This window comes from Gobius niger, assembly GCF_951799975.1.
Source record: "Gobius niger genome assembly, chromosome: 13".
NCBI lineage: Eukaryota > Metazoa > Chordata > Actinopteri > Gobiiformes > Gobiidae > Gobius > Gobius niger.
Genome location: NC_136864.1, coordinates 9,286,445 through 9,314,042, shown reverse-complemented (window position 1 = coordinate 9,314,042; position 27,598 = coordinate 9,286,445). Strand labels below are relative to the sequence as shown.

Genomic DNA, 27,598 nt, shown 5'->3' with positions numbered 1-27,598 from the left:
GATGGTGGAAACTCACCATATAGTGTAGAAGCCAAGGTACTTTCAAGCTCATTCATTTTAATGCAAAATATAATTTGAAATACAATGACTGACCCAAAGAAGAAAAAGTTTAGACCTGGATTTAACTCACTGTTATGACCTGGGGCTGCTGCAGTTGGTCAGGTCTAGGTTCAACAACATGTGCCCAAAGAATGACGTCAGCTGAACCTGAACATCCTGAATGACGGTTATTCCATCAGTGGGTTTCTTCTTCCCTGATGGCATGGGTATATTCCAAGATGACAAGGCCAGGATTCATCAGACTCGCGTTGGGAAAGAGTGATTCAGGGAGGTCATTGTCACACATGGATCGGCCGCCACAGAGTCCAGATCTTAACCCCATTGACAATCTTTGGGATGTGCTGGAGGTGGCTTTGCGCAGTGGTCACACTCTTCCATCATCAATAAAAGATCTTGGGAGAAAATTAAAGCAACACTGGATGGAAATAATTGTCTTGACACTGAGGAAATATATTAAAACAATGTCACAGCAAATGCGTGCCGTAGTCAAAGCTTAAGGTGGTGACGAAATATTAGTTTTTTGTGGTGGCATTTTTGGTCAGGCAGTGTAGCTTTCTACTGAAGATAATATCCATCCATCCATCCATCCATCCATCCATCCATCCATCCATCCATCCATCCATTCATCCATCCATCCATCCATCCATCCATCCATCCCCATCCATCCATCCATCCATCCATCCATCCATCCATCCATCCATCCATCCATCCATCCATCCATCCATCCATCCATCCATCCATCCATCCATCCATCCATCCATCCATCCCTATCCATCCATCCATCCATCCATCCTCTTCCACTTTTCCGTTGCCACGCCAAATCACATTGCACCAGCCCCTATGGCTCCTTCTGCAGGTGGTGGGACCACTGAAGGTACAGCCTCATGATTCAAACCGGACCTGTTGGTCTCTCATAAGGGGCTTCTGAACCGCTCTTTGTCTGACCCATCACCTAGGACCTGTTTTCCATGGGATACCCTACCAGGGGCACAAAGCCCCCGACAACATAGCTCCCAGGATCATTCGGGTGCTCAAACCCCTCCACCAGTTCCAGGAGGGGCACATAGTAATACATACTAATAATCATATACTATTCAGTTTACCCTCTGTTATAAATCTGTAGTAAGTCCGAGGCCCCTCTGCAAAATAATTACGTACCTCCCGAGATCTTTGTACCTAGTTGTGAAAACTTGCCTCAGAATACCCAAGATGTGGGTAATGCACTCCTCACAGGGCACACAGAGTTTACTGCGCTGTAACTTTGTTGAGGTTTTTCTCCACTACCATACCACCTTCAGGCCTCTCTTCTCAGCTCCATAGATGTTTTGCAGACCTTTCAACCTGTCACGACAAGGATATCCACTCCAATGGAAACACGCAGCATCGGAAGGTCGCGCTCCGCCCGGCTAAAGTGCATCTGATAGGAGCAGTTGCATGTTTCGATGACCACCCTTCTCCCCAGCGTCCCGTCGCCTTTACCCATCATGCGCTTTACCGTTCTGGGCCACAGCAGCTGCCTCCCCTGAGAGTGGACACCAGGCGCATCACGGGGGAGGACAAGAGAGCAGAGCATAAATAAAATAAGACTGCGGGTTCACCTTGGAGAGGCCACTCAGCTGGTGTTGTTTTGGTCCATGCAGATGTACAGTAAGCCCATACTTTCCGTGTATTTGCCTTGAACTGTGACAAGTTGTCCCCCTTGGGTGTTCAGGACACTCGGGACATGGCTTAGAAATGCAGTGTCAATAAGACGGTATCAACACATCGGGTTATGGATTTCCAAGATGAGAGACAAGAAGAGATGTGGCTTGTCAGTGCATGCAATATGCCACGAAGAAGAAACTTGTTGTAAGCTCTAAAGTGCACTGAACACATGGAAGCTGTCACCAAACTTTGCTTTACTCTACAGCAAAAATATGCATCCAACAATGTTGTCCCTCTCACCAGTGGGGAGAAACCGATATCTCTGTATTTTTACTTTATAATGTAGACAATTAAACAATATAATGTGTTCCAGGCATGTCCTAGTGGGACAAGGCCTCGTGGAAGGCCCAGGACACGGTGGTGGGACTATGTCTCCGAGCTGGCCTGGTGTTGCCTCGGGGTCCCCCCAGAACAGCTGGAGGAGGTGTGTGTGGATCGGGAAGTTTGGGCATCTCTGCTGAGACTGCTGCCCCCGCGACCCGGCCCCGGATAAAGCGGAAGAAAATGGATGGATGGATGGATGTCCAATAAAGTAAGTCCAGTAGTGTTTTTATGTCTCAGAAATTGATAAATGATATTAAATCCTCATTATATGAAATTAAATAAGTTATCATATATTTCTATTAGATAGATTCTTTGTTGTATATCACTTGTATATTGATTTAGAATTTCTTAAGATTTTTTTCACCCTTAGGCTTTATTGAACGGGGCATTATAACTTATATGAAATGTGAACAGCGAAAAATGTCTCCCAGGAAGCTGTCAAAGCCGAGAGGCAAACGTCGCAATGCTCTGCCTCGCACAAGTGCTGCTTTAACCCCTAGGCCGTTCTATTCCTTTCTTTACTCTGCAATTTCTATTGAACATCATGCCTGTGAGTGTACATTTTAATTTATTTATTTGCGTCAATGATCATTAAACATCCAGGGTTGTAAAAATAGCTACATTTCATTTGTTAAGGTTAACGTGCACTTTATTGATCCCCATACTCTACATTTTGAAAAACCAAGCTAACGGTCAGAATCACCTGCTGGAGGATTAATCTATTGTACATGTTTTTAGTGATAGAGGAAACCTACACAGACATGGGGAAGTACATACACTGCCCCACCTTGCTGCTGTATATAAAGCATTCAATTTGTTCCTTGGGTTTGCAATGTTTTTTTTATACTATTTTATGTCGAATGTAGTTTAATTGTGTGTTTTTTTTCTTCAGTTTTTAAACATATGATCTACTACAAAGTTCAAGAAGTGTGTATACCTCACCAACTCCTGAAAGAAATTCATGCATTTTCCCTGTATGTGATTAATAGTCATGCCTTCTCTCTCTATGGGAATCTCACTGTAATGTATAAAACATAAGGATTGATTTCTTCAGGTTATTTTCATAAACACTAGACTCCATCTTTTTATGAATTCAGCTTGAAGAACTGACTTGGTCACAAAACACATTTGAACATATTGGGTCCAAACCAAGCCATACAAGTTTAATGCAGTGTGTTGCTGAGGGCTGCATGTATAATTAAGCATTTTCTGTGGGCTTCCCTCCTGCTCTGAGTGCCAGACAGACAGAGGAGGTGAAAGCAAGGGTTTGGGATCACACACTGAGTTGAACGTTTTAGGGCTGATTTTCTGTGAAAGAAATGTGGTCATTAAAGCAAGACAGAGTTAGAAGGAAAAAAAAAGGTATTGCATTGGCCTTTTTCAATGAATATTAGTTGATATTGCTGAGATCTAATACCACTGGGGTTTCATGGTCGTGCTTATCTCATCTCGTCCAAGTACAGTACAGTTGTTTTGGTAGACATTAAATAAAACAGTGGTTTGAAGGGACTATACCTAATTTTCAACCTTGTTAGTCAAAATGTGACCAAGTATATTTTTACCGGCCGTCCTTCGGAGTCATATAGTCTGTAGTCTATGTGGGTTGACCATACACAACATCAACAAATCATAATGTGGTGCAAACTTCACACATCAGGCTGATTTTTTCACAAATTACTACTTTTACAACATACGTTTATGGGACAGAAATAATTGTACCCTACAAAAAGAAATAAAAATGGCAGGTATCTCTCCTTAAATGTTAAATAATATCAATGCAAGGCGAGTTTATTTGTAGAGCACAATTCATGAAGGCAATTCAAATGAAATTACATTAAAGGGACTAGATGGAAGTTGGTCATTTTTATACTCGCTACTGCCACCTGAGGTCTTACGCGTAATTGCAGTTTCTATATTTAGCTCGTGCATGATGGCACTTCGGACCCGAAGTAACAACTTTTTGAGTGACAGTGCAGGATTTTAGAGGCTGTTGTGGCAATTAGGCCGGAGCTCATTCTACACCTATAATGATGATGTTAACATGTATAAATCCATGGTCATAGGCTCATCTACATTTCAAATCGGCGCAAAACTGAAATGCAGCCTCACTGTGTTTAGTCCTTACTCTGGGACCAGCAGCAGACCACTCCCTGGAGTTCTGAGAGACCGAGATGGTTGATATGGCTCTAAAATGAATTTCGACAATCTCAACACAAACAAAACCAGAGCCTCAGTGAATACTTTTATTTGCAACTAATGAAAATGATTCATATATAAGATAGTGCAGATGGCATGCAGCAGTTCGAATTTTGATGAATTTCTGCCCCTCCAATATCGGGATTACTTTTCGGTATAAAAACAGTTAAAACAGAGCTTTAATGGAATGTATCTGTGTCTTGCGCCCAACACATAATATTACTGAAAGTCTGAAGGGCACATATACTTAAAAGAACACAAACGCCTTCCCCTTTATGAAACCCAAAATAGTGTCACCCCGCTCTCTTCAACACGTGACTGTCAGTGATGACCTTGATGAACGTGCCATTTTGCCGCAGCCTGTGAAGGGGCCACATCAATTATGAGGAGCAGCGTTTTTGTGGAGGTAACGTGCAGCACGCGAGGAGCAGAGGCGGAGGCTGGTGAGACTCCTGCACTATTCATGTCACCATCTGCTCCCTTTCATAAAGTCCTGCTCCACGGGCCCCGGGCGGCAGCGACGGGCCAACTCCTCCTGAGCTGCACAATGAGGGTACGAGCACAGACAACCGGGCACCGGCGCCAAAAACAGGAGCATTTAGGGTTGGGAGACAACAGAATGTCATGTGTTTATTTTGGGGACAGAGGCTTAACAACCCATAATTTTTTTTTTAAACTTTGTTATTATGCTCCTGCATAGCTGAGTACTTATTTTTTATTCATTTAGTTAATCAGGGACAATACACAAAATACATTAGTCTAAAAAAAGGAAAAGATGTGCCAGGTTATAGTAAAATATGCTCCACCCGCAGTCTCTGGGCAAAATACCATCTGATTTTTTTATTTTGTACATGGTGCCTGTGATATAAACTAATACACTTAAACTAGACCAGGGGACTCCAACAGGTGAGATTATTCAATCCGGACCCAGACTTGTAGAGCACAAATTCCCGAGTATGTAAAAAAAGTAAGTCTCTCTCGTCCATTCCTGTGCGGAATTATACATTTTTAAAGAAATAACCAGAATGCTCACTCCAGCCACTGAGGGCAGCTTAAAGAAAGAAAGAATTCCAACACCTGTCCAGCAGAGGACACGTGTGAGAGATCAGGACATAAACAACACATTGTAGCCACTTGGTAAATGGACAGTCTGCCCCTGGGCGGCTGTGGCTACAATAGTACCTTACCACAATAAGACTGTACAATAAGACTGTGAAGTAACGCCGACTGTAACAAGTGAATTTCTCCTTTGTGAGATTAATAAAGGTTTATCTTATCTTATCTTATCACCACCGAGTGCTGAGTGAATAAATAATGACTATAGTGTAGCAGAGACTGCAGAGTGTGGTGTGCACAGGCTTGTTAAGTGTAAGCCGAGGTTACAGTCCTGTCAGGCTCATTATTATTCATTTATTGGAAAACGTTTCTTCAATAGTATATTCCCAATCATAACATATTTCACTGGAGCTTTTGTTTATGGACCCCGGCGATAAACTCCCGATACATTTTGGTCCCCACCGAAATGTACAGACCCCTGAACTAAACCAATCATTACTGTATTTCCCTTCATCTTAAAACCAGTCCCACTTCAGGAAACGATTAAATGCTCAAATCACGATCATTCTTATCATAATTACGTGAAACCTCAGAGGGGAGATACAATGTTTTCGTCGTTCGTAGTTCTATATTTTGTTTTGTATCCTTTCTGGGATCTCACAGTGTTTCCTCTGAGGGATCTCTCTGCATGGGGCCTGGTAATGGGCTGTAGCTGCATGGACGCCTTGGTGGAGGTTGGACACCACACCTCCCTGGACGCCCTGTGTCGGTGTCCTGGGAGCTGTGGGCGATGTCCTGCTCTCTGTGCGGATGGCTCCTCCAATGCAGTTTCCTCACCTGGTTTTATCTGTGCTCAGCTTCAATTTATTTGCTCGTGGATGTGTCGGCAGAAGTGTGAGTTTGTGTCGTCTTGGTTGTGAAAGGGAGGTGCTTGTTGTTTGGAGATCAAGGGTTGGTAGCAGATGGTTGGGAGGGGATTTTAGTATGCAAGTCATTTTGTGTTGCAATAGTTTGTCATAAAAGTCCTTCATTAATCAAGACTGATTAAGTTATTGATTTGTATTGCATTCATTTTGTTCTCCTCATAAACAAATTGGTTCTCCTCTGCATTTTTACCCCTGGGGGATCCTCCATTCTTGCATAGGCCACTCAGAAAAGTCCTACGATTTGGGCATGAAATGATCTTCTGCGTAGAGAGAGATTCTGTCCCCCTATATATCATTGCCATTTCTTCTTGTGCATAACTCCTAAGTAGCTCTATAAAACACCCAACCTGTGCTGCAGTGTAGAGTCGTGGAAGAGGCAGACGAGAGCAAAAGGGACCTCCAGCGCAATAACAAGGATCAATAAAAACCACAGAGGTGACAGCCACAGGGTCAGCTTCACACACAAGACCCGCAGCCAGAGGAGAAATCAAATATAAATGCTGCCCAAATACAGAAAGCTGTTTTGGGACGAAAAGTGTGGTGGTGAGGTGCATTCAATATGAAGCAGTCAAGAGGTACACTCACGTCTTGGCCATATTCATACCCCTTTTTTATTTTTTACTAAGACAAGATAAGACTAGTTGATCTCACAATGGAGAAACAGCACTCAGTAAGACTCAGGAGGTGCAAATAGTTAGGAAATGTGCAATCGAAGAGGAACAAGATACAACAAGTAATGAACCTTCCCTGACTCATTTTAGCATCACCTCCACAAGGGAAACACCTACGCCTCAGCCCATCAGCGCAGAGCCACTTTCATCGCAGCCATCGGCCTCGGTCCAGCGTTTAAGCCTCCAGCGTTTCCCAGCGTGGGCTGCGACCCACCTCCACCCCTTCCCCGCCTCTTCTATCCACGGAAGACATCCCTATTCACCCATTCAACCAACTTTAGTGCATATGTAGATGTCTACTGCCGGGGTCCATGATCGCTAGGCCGTCACGACAACAAATTTGAAGTTAGATATATTGAGGCAGGAAAATATCGCGCTAAACGATATTATTAACTCTCAGGCACAAAAAATGACAGTAAACCTTTCATTAAAGTGCATCGTCATGTCCTAAAATACCACACAAGACTGAATAAACATGAAATTTAATGTAACTCAATTTGCTTTAGTTAGAAATCAAAGTTTTACAAGAAAAAATATGAGGAAAATGCTAATAAATGTACAGACGATAAATATCAAGCCCAAAAAACACTGTTTGTTATTTATTGAACAATAAGTCGATATAGTAATTATCGTGACAGGCCCAATGATCGCCAAAAATATATAAATTATCTAAGTCATTAAATCTTTCTAATCGCTGCTTTTGTCTCTGTTTGAGTCTATCCAGGTTGAAATAGTACAATAAAGGTATCTTATCTTTTTTTTTAAATACAAGGAGTTGGTATAGTGCAAAGTTTATAGTCACAGAGCAGATATTACAGGCTTTACAAACCATGTTTTTTTTTTTATTATATTGGAAATACAGGTCTTTGATAGGTTGTTCCTTCAAACAGCCTCTCCCTTTGCCAAGCATAAGCTCAAGCTCATTGCCACTTAATTCTGACAAATAATTCTGGAAATTTCAAAAAGCTGCACCTTTTTTTTTGTCTTGTACTCATGAAATTGTTTGTCTGCACTAGCCAAAAAGAAAAAAAAAAGCTGCATATAGTTCCTTATGACATCTGTTTTGCACCACATTAACCATTATGCGTCAGGTTAATGGACCAATTCTAATCCTTAAGGCGATGAACACAGTCATACACCATGCTTTACTTTTCATAACAATGAAATAGCCGGCTGCAGGGATAAGTGGCTAAATGAACCGTGCAACTACAGTCCATCTCCTCCTGTTTTATGCCTATGTTTACTATACTTAAATGTGGATTGGACTGCGCAGCTGTTGACCTATGGCCGCTTTATCTTGGTGATTAAGAGGCAGCGTCGGGACCAATTGAAAGGCTCGAGTTTGCACTTCTCCTGAGTGTGTTTGTTATGTAAATGCGTCTGGTCTGATGAAATGTAATCTCAGCAGTGAGGATCTGATCAGTATGCAAATCGAACGACTCACTTTACTCATTACATGAAATGAGCCGCGACAGAATCAGTTTATCTCAATTATTTCAAAGTTGTGCGCCGTGGTTGTTTAACAATCTGGTGGCTATCGGGGGATGTTATTGTCTGTGATTAGGGGGGCCTAAGCGTTTAAAGAATCGGATACAACCCCCCCCCTCTGACCAGTCACCGTGGCGCATTGCAGCCAGAAATTTTGCCCAGAAAGGACCGCCTTGTAAAACAACGGCTTGTGTTCAGCTGACAGGACACCTTTGTTGCAAATATTATTCATTTTAGCATTCATGAACTTTAACCCTTCAAATGTTCCTCATCTACCAAAAAAATAACTTTCTAAGATTTAGCCTGGCCTCGCTCCAGCTCTCTGTCGCAATGGTTGGTCAGGAGCAAGATGTGGTTCAAGCTTTAGTGCACCCAGTCAGTTCCATAACAGGAAAGAAATATGCACCAATGAACACAGGCAATTGAGATAATTCATTCTTGGATCATGGGGGCTAGGTTTTCCTTATTATAAGGCAATTCAACCTGGATAGACTCAAACAGACAAATGCAGCGATTAGGAAGATTTATTGACATGTATATTAGTTTTGGCAATCAGACCCCGGCGGTAGATATCGATGTATGAAAGTCAGTATGGATGAACAGCTTGTAGTTAGGGATGTCTTCCCCCGGAGCCTGGACACTGGTGGTGGTATGGAAAACCCGTGAAGATGCAGCAGGGAGAAGCCGTGGATGGAAGAGGCGGAGATGGGGCAGAGGTGGGTCGCAGCACAGCTGGGAAGTGAACGAACCATGATTGCTGGGGCTTAAAAGCGGGACCGAGGGCGATGATTGGCTGCTACGGAGGTGCGGCTATTATGCTGATGGCTGAGGTGGAGGTGTGGCCCTCTCGGAAGCGATCATTGGCTGGAGGTATGTGATGCTGAAATTAGTCTCCCAGGTTGAATTAACGCCTAGGCCTCATTAGGCTATATGCACGCGAGCGTCACATGACTTCCGAGTGGATCCTCAGGAAGCGCTTGCTCATCCCGTCTCCGTTATTTCCCTATGAGGTCTAAAAAGATGAATAGCTCAAGATTCCATGGCAGGCAGTGAGTTACTGGTGGACAGTCACAGCATTGTGTTAAAAACATTGACAAGAGTAGGGCTGTCAACATTAATTGCGATTAATCAAATTAATCGCAAAAATAATTAATTGCGATTAATTTAATCATCCTATTTCAACGAAAAAAAATATATTTTGTCCTTATATTCTATTTCATGAACCTAAAAGTTTGCAGTTTCTGTCCTAAAGGTTCAGCACAAAAGAAAATGTCTCTAAAAAGTGAGTTATCAATCCCGGGATCTTCAGAAATGGCTGAAGATCCCGGTTATCAGCTGTTGGGCTTCTCACATAAATATGAAACTGTGGATTTGGTCAATGAAATGTGCAATCAGTAATCACATGCTTTAAATGTAAGTGTTTTAAGTTGAATAAAACATAAAAACTTTAAAAAATGAATATAATTATTAGAAAAAAATTAACTGCGATTAATCACGATTAAAACAATTAATCTATTGACAGCCTTAGTCAAGAGCAAAGAATTCATCGGAGGAAACTTTTTGATACAAGCTCTATTAGCTCTGAGATAAAAAGTGACTTTGGATCAGACTCTCTCTGTCCGTGATGTTTTCATTAACTATTCGTTGACTTGTGCAAGACAACGCTAATCCTTAAAGGGAAAATAACGAGAGAGGAAGGCGTCAGGAGATCGTACTCGGAAGTCGCGTGTCATTTTGCGTGCATAGAGCCTATACCATGTAGACTATTCAAAGTCTAGCAGGACTATGATACTCAATGATGTGCGAGACTTGGAACAAACGGTGCGTAAAGCTTGCCTGGCCAGCCATCCACTCTTTCTTTTTCGATCTGTTCAAAAGCGGGACCGTCTGGACCAAATGTACTTAGCAGGACTGTACCTGCTTCATCTTCACTAAGAGGATTTTATTGAACATTTTTCAGCCCATTCCAAATATATCTAAAAGTTGTGTCGAATTCTCCTACGTTTAAAGTCTGAACCGAGCTGCTGTGACGGATGACTCCTTATATCCCTAAGTTTTTGTGGCATAAACAACATAGATGGCTCACATTTGTCTCCGCTCTTTTGGCCGTTGCTTTGTTAAACCAATAACCACTTGGATTATTGTGTCATCTGTCTGCATTGATGTTGTGCAGAAGAACCGTAGCCGACCCATAGTCAGACAGTGGCAATACAAACTTGTTCTGTTCCTGTGTCTAATGTTCTGACACATCAAGAAGTAGAAGTGAAATGTATGTGATGGAAATCTTCTCTCCAATATGCAATTTGTCCTAAAAAGGAATTCAAGAGACTCCAAAAAGACTGCATGTACTGCAACTCAAACTGTGCAGGACCTATAGCCGCATGCACACACCTCCGCATAACTAACGCTGGCCTCCCCAGTGGGATGTCAGCCATAACAGATGATTCTGCGCCACAATGATATCATTACAGACTAAAGCAGGCAAACGTATGCGGACAGGAAAGGCCAGGCTTCACGCTGCTGTGTGCTGCTGTATAATGTGGTGGTGGGGGGTGAGGCTTTAAGCTCAAGGACAGCAGCGGGGAGGGCAAAGGGGACCGGTGACATTGGACATTGTTCTCATGTGTTATTATGAATGCAGGATATTTATAGTAACTGGAGATGTTAGGGAGGTTACACTGTTATTCAGCGTGTGACCCATGAGTGTATTTATAGTTAAACTAGTGGTTTCAAGGTGTAAAGTGTTCGATGATGTTTTTGTTGAAGAATTATTTCACAATAGCAGGTGGGACTAAGTGGATTGTGCTGCTGCTTCAACACAGTCCCACTAATCTTTGATTTCCAGACTTTGTGGGCCTTTCTGTACGTACCCCTTGTTTTGGTTACCACCAGTTGCTATGGTTATATCGTAAACCCAAAGCATGCACAGAGGATATTAAAATCAATATTATGTGTGATATTATGTGTGAAATGAACCTAGTGCTGAGTTGAATTCCCGGTTTCCCATTCCAAGTTGCTATGTTTTCTGTATTTTGTGCTTTGTGTATCGATGGGCAACTTGTGCAGCCGTTAACCAACATTGAGTCCATTTGAGTTTGCATTTCTTCAGACTGTGTTTTAAGTAAATGGCATGCACTGCTTAAATGTAATCTCTACAGTGAGGACCTGGTATGAATGCAAATACAAACTCCTGCCCAAGTCTGGCTCATGACTTGTGTGCTTTATACCGCGGTTGCTCGTCACCACTGACGTACTGAAGCATGGGTCAATGGCAAAGGTCTGTTTCAAGTCAATTTTCAAACCAAACTGTCTTAATAATAGCTAGGATCTTGAAAACCTAACATAAAGTAAAGTTTCCTCACAGGGCTGCACCAAACATCTAAACAGTGACACAAATCAAAGAGAAACCTTGAGGAGAACCACCAGAAGGAGAGATACACTCCCATGGACGAACTCTGGATAGACCCAGGGCTGATGGGAGTCTTGAATTGTTGTACATACATCCGGTGGTTATCACTGGGGCATGGGGCAGCCAGCAACAGGGAATCTAATCACAGAGATCTTTACAATGATCAAACTTTTCAGATCTATCATCTAGAAAGCCTACAAAGCAACAGTGTTTTAGTGTACAGATGTTTGCCCCAACATATCCAATATAAAAAAAAAATTCTACTTTACTTCTAAATCGAATAATCTGAAACCTACTATTTCTACCTGCATGTCGTCATAAAGCTATAATCTCCAGATAGTCTTTCACATCCTCGCTCCAATAAGAAATCTCCGCAAACGCTCTCCTCACCTCTCTGGCTGGTGTGGATGAATGCGGAATTGCTTTCTCAGGAGCTGAATTTGACCCATCTGCAGGTGTGGAGGCCCGGGCCGCCGTGGAGAAAGTGACACCCATATGGACGGATATATAGAGAGGAAGATGTGGAGAGAAGGTGCGGGTCCTGACAGGCCGCTCAAGAGAAAATGGAGCAGGAATGTGTCAAGGCTCTGCTGCGATCGATCGTTCAGAATGGTGGATGTATATCGCTCAGTGATAAGGGACAGGAGCCAGTGGAAGAGCAGTGAACCGGGCTTTCACCGCGGACTCGGGTCGATAAAGGCATATTTTATTCAGAATATGGAAAACATGTGTACGAGCAACTGTCTTTTGATTTGATTTAAAGCAGAAAATGGTTTAAAGTCACGTAAAATGCTACATAACACATAAACATGCTGCTCAGATATGGCATCCACATATTTTTGCAATAGGTTTTCTGTATGAAGCGTTTTAGAAAGGAACCTTATGTATTTAAACCTTTGAATTTAGTTCTTGTTGTTAAAATTGCTGTTGGCTGTTAAGAAATAAGTAGATTTATATCAGGAGTTGAAAAGTACTGTATGAGAATGAGCAATTTATTGAAAAGGTTGAATTGTAGATGAGATTATATTAGTATCAGTGTGAGATCTGAGTCAAAAGATATTGCAGTTTAAGCTGGTGATAAGAAAAAACAACCTAATTCCGTATGCAATGCAATATCCAGGAACAAATACTGGCAGCAATATAGTTGTAGTGGTACCTTCTCCTTAAATGTCAGAATGGCAATAAAACTACCAGTCAAACCCATGGCAGTCTTCCAAGACAGAGAAATAAGACTGAAATGATTGTCAATGTGCCAGAGCCTCGGTGTGCTTTTTTTTTTTTTTCCTTTCTTTCATTTCCACGGGAGACTCGAGACTGAATTTGCTTCAACACTGCCCTCATGTGGCCCGAGAGGTGTACTTGACCCAAACCTTTAGATTTGTTTCATAGCACACTGTTTATGTGAGACTGCATTTGCTCAGTCATTATATGGAAATATATCTCCACAAATAAAAGATGAATGAAATGCACAAAGAGTAACATACAAAGACGTTTTCCTTTCAAGACTAAGATATTTACTCAAATAGAAAAGTGGGCAGTCAAGTTTTATAAGTTTTATTTTTCAGCCAAACCAATAGCAATGTTTGTTTACTTTTATACTGAGCACTCCAACTCTAAAGGTTCAACTTCAAAGAACAAGGAACCGATCAACTAATAGGTTAGGTTACTTTATTTGTACCTGTGGGTAAATTTGTCAATAGGAGCACTTAAAGCAGAACTAAGTAACTCGTTTGCCATAATAAATGGGCCCTCTGGGGGTAATACAAGTGTTAATGGGATGATTGGGGGGGTCTTTCATCTCCCTCTGGTGTCATTGTCCAGAAAACTACCCTTGCAACTTTCCATGCTCCGACCCAGGAGCCCCAATACACACTAATGGAATCATGAAGAAGCTGACAGGCTAGCGGGCAAAGCTAACTGCGGGCTAGCGCCACTTAAGCAGTATTTACAGCCAAGTTTGAGTGCCAAAAATGATCTCCATAGTGTTGTTGGATGTACTATATCCCTCTCTCCCTTTGCCTTTTCTGTCAACGTAGTATTTACTCTCACGGACAATTAACGAGTAAAAAAATATAACACGCTACGACACCTGCAATGGGGCTTATGGCCTCTAGGGGCAAGAGTTACTTAGTTCTGCTTTAACTAATCAAAGGACTTTTCAGCACATCACAGCATTTTGGATTTTTGTTCCATATAAAACAAGCATGCGATGGTTAATACAGATTGGCCTTTGCTATGAAATTAAACTATTATGGATTTGTTGATTAGTAGGCTATATGATAAAAGGGCAGGTTTCAAAGTGTGAGGGACTGTTAAAATCCATTTGCTTCCATTTGTCCTTTCTTTTTCTTTTTTGGTTGGGAATAATTTTTACCTATAGAACATTTTTTTTTTTTTTTTTGTCAAGAACATGGTCACGATGAAAACACCCATTGCGTTTTGAAGGAAGGGCACCATCGTCAAATGTCCGACATGCCGTGCCCGTCGTTCAGCTGGAGCATGTCTCTCTCTCCCCGTCTTCCCAGCCTTCTGAGTGAGTGTTGGATGTGACAGCCAGTCCGACGCAGGTTGGAGCAGATGTATAAAAAATGGAGGACTTCGGGGACGGCGGTGACGCGGGTGTCACGAAGCATCAGTCCTCTGCTCCTCTCACGTCTGTCTAATCGGACCGAGCGGGGCCTAAAGCGCGCCGGCCGTGAGATGGAAGCGCTCAATAATTTAACACCTGCAATATGTCCGAGATCAGCCAGCGCCAGGGTCCTTTCCGGAAACCTACCTCTGACCTTCTCCACAGACAGGAGAGGTGACATCATCAAGTACAGTGTGTGGTGCATGTCGTGACCGAATCAAACACAAAAGTGAAAAGTTTGTAAAAGTCTCATAGTGAATAGAGCCAAATCTTTTCCCCACTGTTTATAATGCATTAAGCACAAAGGCATGTTTTTGGAAGTGGAAGGAAAAAGTATGATTCTCCCAGCCCCAGACTTCACATTGAGCATAGGGTTTTGATGTTGATGTGCTGTTCCATTTCTCCTCCATGCAGGACGTTGTGTGTACCTCCCAAACTATTTAACTTCGGGTCCATATTTTGCCAGATCATCTAAGAGCTCGTTCGTTGAACAGTTTGGGTGGAACACACGTCATGTGAGGGGGAATAATGGAGCAGCACATCAACATCACAACCTTATCCCGACTGTGAAGTCTGGTGCAGGGAGAATCATGGTGTGGGGCTGTTTTATTATAGTTGTGTTTCTTATAGTAAGACAGAAGGTTTAGTTTACCTGCTTGTGGGGCTGTTTTGATGGCTCAGGGCTTGGACAAAGTGAGATCATCAGTGGAAATGAATTCACAAGTTAAACAAGATATTGCCTGATATAACCTGAGACATTCACAACTGCATGGAATAAGTAAGTGATCCCTGTATTAAATAACTGGCTGATTCTTCTTTTGCAGCATTAACTGATCAGGATGAATCTCAGACCACTCCTCTTTACAAAACTGCTGCAGCTCAGTGTGATTCAGGGGGTGTACTTACTTATTCCACGCTCTCCTGTGAATGTTTGCATGTTACAGCCAATAAAAATAAGATGACATGTAAATGTTTGGGTGGTATTAGTTTAAACAGACACTGTTTAATAAATCTTATGTTTTTGGAGTTCAGACCACATTTAGTGACCAATTTAGGCAGAAATTTGATGAATTCTAAACGGCGTACTCACTTTTTCCTCCCACTGTAGTTGTTAAATGAGCAATGGGCGAGTACGGCTTCTGTATGGTCCTCGTGGTGGGGAGCTGACATTGCTGTAATACCACCCCCTTGTGGCCAGGGGCGACGGCACTTGGGTGCATTGATTCTAATGGGACTTCAGACATAGGACAGCTTAAAAGCCTGGCTCCAAAGATTTTGTCTTTTTCTAAAAATGTGTGACAATGCTGGGGTAGGTCAAATATTTTTTACCACACTGTTTTTTTTCTTTTTCAGCCCAAACATTTGAAGCATTTTCAGTACATTGACTGGCTCCAGTGTCTGTCACACACAACTCGGGAACCTTTAGAATGAATAGGGCTGAACCCGCTCATCTTTATTATATTATATCTATGTAAATGAGCCTCTAGCTCTCTTACTTGCTTGCTAAAGTTGTATAGTTTTTTGGGTTTTTTTTTTAACAACGTGCATGCCAGGTAGTTCCTTTAGGGGCAGAATAATGAGAGCATGGCCGGCTGTCTTGCCCAAGGACACAATGTCAGCATCGGAAGCAGGGGTTAAACCCGTTCCTTTATTTAGGTTTAGGCTTGTTGGTAAAGGTCTCAGAATGACTGACCAGCTTCTGTGCGTTGCTTTAAAGCACATAAATGCATTAGTACCTTACTAACCTTACCATTTGTAATTATGATTTCAACTTAAATAAACCAGGGGATAGAATAAGATGTAACTTACAGGTAGTGTTTTGACTGCACAGCTCTTTAAAGCAGCTTTGTAAATATTTTTTGTAGGTCTGGAGAAAAGTTGAGACGGTGAGAGGTTAATCTGTTAACCACCTCCAACAATGGAGGATTTAGTCTAAACGCTATACTATTATCTACACATTTATTTTTTAAGTGAGTGTGACTGAACTTCCCCGACGTTTCATCTTAGCACCGTTCCTTTTCTTACATCCCTAATATCGTTTTTAAGGCTTCACCAAATCCGCCATGTTTTCCTCTGTTCGTGTGTTGCCATGACAACGGGCCCTCTCCTCACCTGTGCGGAGGTGAAACATCAGTAACTCGGCGGGGGGTCCCAGGTGGAGACACGGGACAGGGCAGGAAGTGTTCAGGGGAGGGGGAGGGGTGCGAGAGGGGGGTGTTGGTTGCCAACTCTGCTGCACTCAGGTGAAACCGAAGTGGCTGGAGTTTTTGTGACGACGCAGAGGGCGGAAAGAAGGGGAAAGAGAAAAAGAAAGAGGAGAAAGGGGTGTCGATGTATAATTTAAAACCCTTCTTTTATAATGACTAGTGAGTTGGTGCTAATCCTGAATCAAATTATTACATCCCCCTTTTCTGCCTTTCTGTGTTTGTCCCAGAAATCCATGATGGCATATATATAAAGCAGTCATACACAATGTTTGTCACACAGAGTTTTATTTGTGGATAAAAAAAAAACATGATGTTTACAGCTTGGACTCTGCGTGAATGGCCACGAAAGGGTCTTCCTCTCTGTTGCTGATCTTGAAGTGGGCACGACCGTCTCCTCCCACGTGGATCTGTTTGCCCGTGCACCGGCCGTTCTCCTTCTGACCGGAGATCACGTCACAGTAGGTGCCTCCGGGCATGCCGGTGTTCAGGGTCACGTCAAGGTTCCTGAAGGCAACACAAGTCAGAGGTTTTTTTTTTTTTTTTTAACAAACAGAGATGTTTTCGTGCGGGCTGGATATTCTCACCAATCGTCATTGTTGAACACGATGAATCCGCGGTTGCCACGTCCAAAGGCCACCTGGTTGTTCTGGTTGTCCCACCAGTTTGAGTGCGGCTGTCCATTCACAACGTTACGGAATTTCACCATGTTCCTGACAGAGAAGGGAGTGGAAATATTTTAATTCCAAACCGTCACTGAAGCGAAACAACTGATGATCAAAGCACTAAGTAGATATTTCAGGAATTTTGCAGCCCTTAGAAAATACTTTACGTCCAAAAGTGTGTGTTATTGACTCACTTGATCTGCCTCCACCTGTGCTCACACACCCAGCCGTCTCCGCAGGTCTGGTCGGCGTTGATGGGCACGGATTTAGTGGATCCATCTCCGTGGCTGGGAGGTCCCATCCAGTCATTCTGGTCCTTGATACACATATGAACACAATTTAGCATTCACTTTCACGTTGGGCACACAAGTAGAATTTTGCTGCACTTATACAATGCCATGATACTAAACATTTAAACTCTGGCTTAGCTTTTGAGAATTTATATTTACGTTATTTATTATGAGAGTAACATCTATGCTTGGGAAAGGCGTGGAGGCATGTGGAGGACACTTCCGGGATCTACATGCAGGTATTACACAACAAAATCTAGGAATTAACTGTTTTAGAGGCATTTTATCCATTTCCAGTTCACGTACCTTTCCATTTTCGAAGCGCCGGTCCCACCTGAAGCTGGACATGACTCTGGTGACTCCGTAGGGGTGAGCCAGCATGTAGCTGACGGCCATCTTGTGGAGCCTAGAGTCCCAGAAGGTGACGATGGAGGCTCCGCCCGCTCCGTGGCCTCTCTGGTTGTCATGGTTATCCACAAACACCAGAGCGTTTCCGTTGGGCATGAAACCCCAGCCCTCACCCCAGTTCCTGAACAAAAAGTAAGACCAGTTAGTCATGACTGGATATCTGATTTATATCCATTTCTGTTATGTTTGTCATTACTTGGTGTAGCTGAGTTTGTCTCCGTTCCACTTCCTGAAGACACCTCCGATTCTGGCGCCGTACTTGAACTCGGTGACGCGACCCAGGTGGAAGTACTCCCTGGAAGTGATGGGCTCGCCTCCCAGATCAATCACCTACAGAGAGATATTAGATGAGTAGGTGAAATGGGAACAATCGCTTGTGTTTCAGTTTATTATGTTTTGCTCTCGATGTGTGTGTGATTCTGGTGTTAGATGCTGTGTTACGTCTTAAACCAACATAGGATCAAGCTGGTTTTGTTTTGGGAGGTTTATCTGCTGTTGAACTTAGGACATATTGTGTCCACTGCCCGGATTCCCACAACGTGCCTCCCATTTGAACCATCAACCATTAACCAATCTGCACTCAAGTCTTGTTTTTATGCCAAATGCAATGAGACAGCAGTTGTTGTGTGTGCGTGTGCTTGGAGTGGATGTTTCTGATGCTTTGCTCTCAGTCGTGGCTGTGCTGTTTGTGAACCTTAGCAAAAGTCAACAGGTATAGCTTCCACTTTCGAGCTTCTACACATTGATATTATGGAAGTACCTCCTGGAAGATGAACGGCCTGGCTCCGCCGGAGAACCACTTGGTGTTGAGGTTGTGGAGGCGTCCGTACACGGCCTGCAGGTCTCCGGGCCACATGTGCTTACAGGCGTCCACTCTGAAGCCAGCCACGCCCATGTCGATCAGTTTGTTCATGAAGCCCGCCACTTTACCCCTGACGTCGTTCTTCTCCAGAGCGAGATCCAGCAGGCCCACCAGACGGCAGTCACGGACCTGCGTGAGCAGAAAAGTACAATTCATAGCTCTGTCAGGGGGTATTATGCTAATAAAAAGATTGGGGTCATATTTATGAGGGAAAGTCTCCATTGTTTGTGGCAAGATGGCAGCAATGTCTACCTCCATTTGCAGGGTTATTCAAAACAATTATTTAAAGCAGTACTAAGTAACTTGTTTACCTTAGTATATCCATTTCATAGTCCCTCTAGGGGTAATAGAAGTGTTAATGGGATGAGTGTCTCTGGCCAGAAAACCACCCTTGCAGTTTTCCCTGCTCAGAGGCCCCAATACACACTAATGGAATCATGAAGGAGAAGCTAACAGGCAAATCTAGTTGCAGGCTAGCGCCACTTAAACAGTATTTATAGCCAAGTTTGACTGACAAAAATGATCTCCATTGTGTAATTGGATGTACAATATCCCTCTCTCCCTTTGTCTTTTCTGTCAGCGTAGTATTTGCTCTCACAGACAATTAATGAGTAAAAAACACAACATGCTATTACACCTGCAGTGGCGCTTATGGCCTCTAGGGGCATGAGATCAGTGTCAGTGGAAATTGTCTAATGTGAAACTATTTGTATTTTCACTAGTTATTTGCCCCATTCATCAGTGCCACAGGGGTTAAACCTTTCATGACACAAGCTTTGAATAGTCTGGGAATCATTTCTATTTGGCATCTCACAGCCGATATTGTTACCTGGTTGGCATCTCCATAGTTCTCGATGTTGCCGCTGCCGGTCCTGCACTTGTGATCGTTGAAGTCCCAGCCGTTGAAAGGCACGGAGGGGAACTCTTTGCGATTGGCACTGAACCAACCTCCGCAGGAGGAGTGGGTGCCCTCGCCGCCTCCAGCGCCGCACATGTGGTTGATTACAGCATCCACGTAGATGTTTACCTATAGGGAGATTTACGTTTTTGGGGTGAGAAAAAATCCTGAAAAAATTAGGTTTATATAAAGTTGCAATCACACTGGCTTGTTTAGGACTGAAGAAGTATTGAAATTGAGGCATAGAATAACTTTTTCTTACATGGAGACTTTTTTCTTACATGGAGACTTACTCGCCATGTCCAAATCAGCCTATAAAGTAAGATGTCGTGTTAGAGACCAATAATGTGTGTCTGTTTACCCCGACGTTGTTGCATCTGCTGATCATGTCACGAAGCTCATTCTCATTTCCTGAGCGGGAGCACAGGTTGTAGCCGGTTGGCTGATAGCGCTGCCACCAGGGCCTCCAGGGGCTGCTTATGATGATGTGCTCATTGGGAGGAGAGATCTGAGAAGAGACACACAGGAAAGATGTGACTGATCGACTGAGCAAATGTGTATTTCAGAGGAAACCTTTCTCAAAATAAGTGTTACGTGTCAGTGTTTGTAATAGTAATTGCAGAAGGGCAGATGAATTTATGGTGGAAATGAGAAATAAAACTGTATATCTGACAGGTCCACCTATATACCTGGTCAAATGTATGTTGGTTGTAACCATTTGTACTGATTTGTATAGAGATTGTTAATAATAAAAGTATATCACATGTGAAAAGCAGCCCATCTTCTTTCTCTTGCACAAGAGTTTTAAAGAGGACCCACCTGAACTCCTCCAAAGCCGTTGGGTCCGAGGAATCGCTCACACTCTGCGGCGATGTCTGCCCAGCGCCATTCGAACAGGTGCACGATGGCGGTGCGACCGTGCTTCAGATGAGGGTCGTGTTGGGCGACGCTCAGCCCGAAAAGAGCCACCAAGATCAGCCACTTCATCATGTCGATACCCACAGGTCCAAGTGATGAGGGAAGACGCCGGATCTGTATCACATCTGGGCTTATATGCAGGTAAGCATGTGCTGCCGGCCAATCAGAAGATGGCAAATGCATGTATGTGCTATATGTTTGTGGTGCAGCAGCTGCAAGGTTCTCACAGTAGTTACCAAACCATGACTAGTCAGTTTGTTTTTGTTATGCAAGTCCAGAGTATTCCTAAAAAGGGAGAACCAATCATTTTTTTGGTAGAAAATGTGTCATGAGTGGTGGGGTAAGGTAAATTGAATGACCCCATTTAACAAATCATTAAACATTTCTACATATCACTAGAACCCCACTAACATTAAATCAGGACTTAAACAGGTTTAAAATGGGCTAAGATGGACGCTGACTTGAACCATATCACAAGGAAATTGGGCTTAAACCCGGTCTATGAAAAAAAAAAAAATAAGATTTCACAATATTTGAGAAAATTGGGAGTGGAGTTGAAACAGGTCTTAGGTGTGACTGTGGAACGTTGTGACCTCACAGTGAAACCCTGAAAGACCCAGTGTAAGAGGAGCTGTAAGAAACATTTGCTTTCTCTAAAATGACCAAGGCATTACTTTTTTGTTTTGTTGTTTGTTGTATTTTTTGCTAATTCCTTTTGTTATTTGGTGAAAAGAAGTTTGTTGTGACTGTAATCAGTGTAATCTTGATTTGTGTTGGTAACGTGGTGAGTTATTCCATCTATGTTTTGTTTCACTGACAACCATCAGCTATAACAAGCACCTGATTTGTCGAAAAACAAAATATTACTTACATTATATGTAAAACTTGTAATAACGCCACAATAAAGTGACTCATTCACACTCATTTGACCTTAAGCAGGGATAATTTATTCAAAATAATCTAAAGATTACATAAATCTGTCTTTAACTGGTCATATTACACAGCTCTGAAGCACTTTGAGAGAGATGTTCACAGCTTGGACTCTGCATGAATGGCCACAAAGGGGTCTTCATCTCTGTTGCTGATCTTGAAGTGGGCACGGCCGTCTCCTCCCACATGGATCTGTTTGCCCGTGCACCGGCCGTTCTCCTTCTGACCAGAGATCACATCGCAGTAGGTGCCCCCAGGCATGCCAGTGTTCAGGGTCACATCGAGGTCCCTGAAGGCAAGGGAAGGCATTTGTTAATAATATATATAAAATCAGCTGTAAGATCTATGTGGCTCAATAAGACAGGACAGACTTGGAACACACATGCATAACAAGATGCTGTAGGAAATCTGTCAGAAAGCCAATTAAGCAATTCTGATTTTCAAGTCTCTCAATGTGCAACATGTTTTTTGCCACGCATCTGCAACATTGTGCAGTGCTTGGGGACAGTGCATGCGGACCGGCAGATCGGGATTATGGTACCTCTGTTTAAGAAGGAAGGAATAGGAAGGAAAGAATACAGTATCTGATATTTAAACCTCTTTCTCAGGTGGAGCAACCATCAAACTTCCAGGACCTCTCACTCTAGCTCTGAGATTTCTTTCATTGTTTTCTACACGTTTCTTACCAGTCATCGTTGTTGAAGATGATGAATCCGCGGTTGCCACGTCCAAAAGCGACCTGGTTGCTCTGGTTGTCCCACCAGCTTGAGTGAGGCTGTCCATTCACAACGTTACGGAAGATCACCATGTTCCTAGTATAGAGAGAGACTAGTTACTTTTTACCTTCTAGCCTTTTTATTTTTCTAGAGATTCATTTGGGCATTCATTACTTGATACAAATGTTACTCACTTGATCTGCCTCCACCTGTGCTCACACACCCAACCGTCTCCACAGGTCTGGTCAGGATTGATGGGGACAGGTTTGGTGGAGCCGTCACTATAGCTGGGAGGTCCCATCCAGTCATTCTGATCCTATGGTGGAAACAGAAAAAATAACATACACAATTCAACATTCTCAAGCTTTTACAGAACATTAATGAGAATATTAATGTAATGTAAGTCAATTCCAGTTCAATTTATAGTCTCACAAACATATTAAAGTGCCATACCTTTCCATTGACAAAGTGGCGGTCCCACCTGAAGCTGGACATGACTCTGGTGACTCCGTAGGGGTGAGCCAGCATAAATCCGACGGCCATCTTGTGGAGCCTAGAGTCCCAGAAGGTGACAATGGAGGCTCCGCCCGCTCCGTGGCCTCTCTGGTTGTCATGGTTATCCACAAACACCACTGCGTTCCCATTGGACATGAAACCCCAGCCCTCGCCCCAGTTCCTGAATACATAATAATGATAAATAATGGATTTAATATTGTAAAGGACTTTAACGGCAAATCCTAACCGCATCTTTGCTATCATTTTTTCTATCACTAAGGTGTGCATACCTGGTGTAGCAGAGTTTCTCTCCGTTCCACTTCCTGATCACAGTTCCCAGTTTGGCTCCATATTTAAACTCAGTGACTCGGCCCAGTTGAGTGTACTCAGCGGCAGAGATGCCCTCACCTCCCAGATCAATCACCTACATAGAAATTGATCATGATCCAGATTCAGAGAATGTGTTTACAGCAAATTTCAGGTCAGTGGCGGCCCAAGTACTTTATTCCTTTACTTGAGTGAAAGTGCGGTTCCTACTAGATGAACAAAAGACAAAGTTGCTCTGTCAGATTATTATGTAAGTTAAAGTACTTAACACATTGAATGCCGGGGGGAGGAACAACTAATTATTGAAATAGTTGTCAACTATTTTAGTAATCGATTAATCGTGGTGTTGCGTAGCAAAGAAATAGTTGAGATTGCCTCATTTCTCTGAGTTTTTAAGTGGTTAAAATCGGTCCAAGGACGGCTGACAAACATCCTGTTAAAGACTTCAATCCGAGAACCAGGCTGTTTAAATGCATGTGTCAACAATGTTGTCCATGAAAATTTACTTGAAACTGAGATATTTAGGCATTTGCCTCTTCCCATAACGTTAGTGCTTGAAGAGAGAGTTAATCAGAAAGGAGAGTGTGTCACAAAACATGCAATATCTCAGTTTCTAGAAAAAAAATCTGTGATTTTGATTAAACGAGCCTCTGTTTAGCTTTGAATTTCTCATTTTTATAGGGTTTTCACCAATGGAGAGGCTAGAGTCTCACCTTTCAAACGGGCCAAAGCTGTGGTGCTACAAATAACATGAAAAATGGTCTGGATTGCACTCTACAGCTAAGTCCCCAAAACAGCGCGGCACCCAATGTGTTAATAGAAAATGTGTTCAAATTAGAAAATACATTAACGTACAGTTTAATGTTAGTGTTACAAACATTTAACTGTATGACTTCAAAAACATGAAAATTGGGGCCAAATTAATCATGCCTTCTTCCTCATCATGAGCCAGTGGCAGTGACAGTACATCTGCACAGCGCCACCTACTGTTCAGCAGTGTACATCAAAAGGCTTTTGAATGAGACAAAGCACACGGACAACTTTTACTTTTGACTTTGGAGCCAAAATTTGGATGGAGTAGAAATGACTGTTTTTTTCTCTATGTTCTACTCATAAAAACTACCGTAATTTACGGATTATAAACCACAAATTTTTCCACACCAGATGAACTTTCCGGCGTATACAACGGTGCGCCCAATTTATAGAAATCTTTATAAATGTTGTTGATGCGGCTTATATTCACATCTGCTCAATAGTACGGATTTTACAGTAAAGCACACAGTATGCAATGACATTTACGTTGACTGACCAACGTTGACTGCATGAACTCCCAGAAAGAATGCAAACCATGAACTCTCAGTCCAATAATTAAACAACCGAACCTTGATACTGTGAGGAATCCCTCCTGGTATTGACCTGTTCCTACAAGAACAAATACTTCATGGTTTGTTGTTTGGATAGTGATGTACATGTACTTTTGATATTAAATAATCATTTGCTATTGGATTTATTTATTTATTTATTTTTCATCTACACCAAGACCAGAAATACACAAACTTGCAAATATTCGATAATGTCTAAAGTTGCTTTGGGTTTGTCCAGGATAGATTTAGTATTTTTCCTGTTATCGAGCACTTGACCCTGTTATCTTGCGTCCACTCTGTCAATTCCCACAGCCATAGTGAGCTCTTTTGCATTAATCATTAACCAATCTGCAAAAAACATGTGTTTTGCTAAAAGTGTTACGGTTTTTGAGTCAAGGCTGATTCTAGATTTGTAGGGACCTTGATCAAACTAAATTCCAATGGCTTTAGATGAATGAAGTCACTATTTCATTAACTGATCTATCCTTTCAACTTAGAAGAGGCTATATTTTGAAAGCACAAAGCAGATCATCTGAATGTGCTCTGTCAGCTTGGGGGAGCAGATACTGTAGGATTGAGTGGCTACCTCCTGAAAGATGAAAGGCCTGGATCCTCCACTGAACCACTTGGTGTTGAGGTCTTTGAGGCGTCCGTACACATTCTGCAGGTCTCCGGGCCACATGTGTTTACAAGCGTCCACTCGGAACCCAGCCACGCCCATGTCGATCAGCGCGTTCATGAACCCGGCCACTTTACCCCTGACGTGGTCCTTCTCCAGAGCGAGATCGAGCAAGCTCACCAAACGGCAGTCACGAACCTGGCAAAGACAAAAGCATAACACGTAAGTCCAAGCGCTCTACTCTGGACAATGTCAGCAGAGTGTCCCATGGAGATGTGAAACGCAGAGATGAGATTCACCCCACACTGATACCACAACCTTTTTACTGTTAACCAGATTAAATTCATCCTAACAGCTCTCAGCATCAAAAAGTAGGATGTGTTCTTCAATGTTAGAGATTTTGATCTGGTGCATCCAGCTAAGAAGAAATTAAGAGGAAGTATGCAGAGGAAAGACTTCCATGCAACTCACAGAAAGTCACAACATGGTCCAGGAACCTAAACCGTGCCATGAGGGTGGAGTGTCTATAGTGTTACCTGGTAAGGGTCTCCATAATTCTCAATGTCTCCGCTGGCCGTCTTGCACTTGTTGTCGTTGAAGTCCCAGCTAGAGTAAGGCACAGTGGGGAAGTCTCTTTTAGAAGCACTGAACCAGCTTCCACAGGACGAGTGGGTGCCCTCACCGCCTCCAGCTCCACACATGTGGTTAATCACAACATCCACATAGACGTTCACCTAGAGAGTAAAAGACATTTAAGCAACCTGATTAAACACAATTTACTCTAAAGACGTGCTGTACATAATCTCCCATATTAAGGTATTGCCATTGAACTGTTTCAGTTTACCCCAACGTTGTTGCATCTGGTGATCATGTCGCGGAGTTCAGCCTCAGTTCCTGATCGGGAGCAAAGGTTGTAGCCGATTGGCTGGTAGCGCTGCCACCAAGGCCTCCAGGGGCTGCTTAGGACAATGTGGTCATTGGGAGGAGAGATCTGAGAGGAGAAATAGAAAGGAAATCATCAGCGATAAGGGGTCTTTGACACACCTCATCAGTTAGGCTTCATAAAGTGACCTGACACAGCAATATTCTTCTACAACAACAATATGCAAGTCCAGCCTGGACATAGATCATTTGTTCTGATGGAGTTTTTTGGATTAAATGCAAAAAACAAAAACATAACGGTTTAAGAACCTTTATCTACAACGGAAAACTCATGTATGACTGAGAGCTTACACATCAAAATCCAATATAATTCCAGTGCACTTTACTGTCTATATTCCTGTGAGGTCCTTAGTTTAGTCCGTGCAATAGCAACACATTTATTTTCAGCACGTTCTTCCTTTATGCTTCCCCGATACAGTATATCCAGTACCGCTTCTTATCACTTAGCTTTGAGGTGCATCATCCTGCTCTCTGTAATGAGGATGAGTCCAAGATCTCTTGAAGCAATCAGGCTCAAATCTCATAACCACAATAGAAAACACTGACACACATTGGCTGTCCACGACAAACGCAAATACAGTACATAAAACACATGATCCAAACTGTCTCTCAAATTACTTTAAACTCTTAAGTCACATAGATCGATACCTGAGCAGTGCAACTAAACATGTCATTGCTTTTCTGCAACTAAGCCGTTTTTTACCAGTTTATGTTAATGTATTTGAATAGTAGATTTTGGCGACACACAAAAAACATCCTAACTATTGATCACAACAAAGAAATTTCACCTGAATTCCTCCGAAGCCGTTGGGCCCGAGGAATCGCTCACACTCTGCGGCGATGTCCGCCCAGCGCCATTCGAACAGGTGCACGATGGAGGTACGCCCGTGCCGCAGGTGAGGGTTGTGTTGGGCCACGGTCAACCCAAAAAGAGCCACCAAGATCAGCCACTTCATCATCGCTTTACCCACCCAAGAGAGAAAAAGAGACGCTGGAACCGCTGCTCACTTAGGCTTAAATACGAGCGATAAGTGTGTGCTGTGGACCAATCAAAAAAACACAGCCAATATCTACGTGAGGTACAACAGCCGCCTGATTCTCACAGAGTTTTCCAGACGATTACAAACCAAAAGTTCAATTGAGGACATGACTGAGACTCCTGAGAAGAGGGAACTGGTGTTTTATTAAACTAGTTCCGTTTCCTATGTTTGCAGTGTTGCAATTTTGTTGCAAGAGACAGATGCAGGGTAGGACTACTTCTTGGCGACAGTGGCACAGTTGGCAGAGCTGGTTGTCTCATGATCAGAAATCAGTTCGAATCCCAGCTTCAAAAGGTGAAAACTGTCATTGTGTCTTTGGGGCAAGACACTTTACCCACCTTGCCTCCAGTGTCTGCATACATTGGTGAATGAATGAGAGTGCCTGGTTCCTTGCTGTAAAGCGTTTTGGACCTAATGAAGAAATGACGAAACAAATACTCTATCCCATTTTACATAG

The 27,598-nt window shown here is 42.8% G+C and overlaps 1 protein-coding gene and 1 long non-coding RNA gene across 4 annotated transcripts in view; both read right to left on the bottom strand.

Annotated features, from left to right (window-relative positions):
- Positions 1-4,031: 4,031 nt before the first annotated feature.
- Positions 4,032-27,598, bottom strand: part of LOC306973129 — a 268,899-nt gene continuing 245,332 nt past the window's right edge. Inside the window, exon 3 of the long non-coding RNA XR_013793548.1 lies at positions 4,032-4,044. This is a non-coding gene — a long non-coding RNA (uncharacterized lncRNA). The remainder of the gene's footprint in view (positions 4,045-27,598) is intronic.
- On the bottom strand, positions 16,985-27,118 carry LOC306972999 (alpha-amylase-like; the record flags this gene model as incomplete). 3 transcript variants are annotated; one of them, XM_079569779.1, is made up of 9 exons in its annotated part: positions 16,985-17,174; positions 17,255-17,380; positions 17,527-17,648; positions 17,929-18,151; positions 18,227-18,360; positions 18,791-19,021; positions 19,722-19,919; positions 20,152-20,298; positions 26,890-27,118. In XM_079569779.1, 9 exons carry the CDS (start codon positions 27,058-27,060, stop codon positions 16,985-16,987), a joined length of 1,542 nt encoding a protein of 513 aa, XP_079425905.1. The 3 variants fall into 3 exon arrangements, with proteins under 3 accessions (XP_079425905.1, XP_079425904.1, XP_079425903.1); XM_079569778.1 differs by lacking the exon at positions 26,890-27,118 and adding an exon at positions 20,610-20,777; XM_079569777.1 differs by lacking the exons at positions 16,985-17,174; positions 17,255-17,380; positions 17,527-17,648; ... (3 more) ...; positions 19,722-19,919; positions 20,152-20,298 and adding exons at positions 21,644-21,927; positions 22,325-22,450; positions 22,549-22,670; ... (3 more) ...; positions 25,696-25,893; positions 26,004-26,150 and having other exon boundaries at positions 26,890-27,088.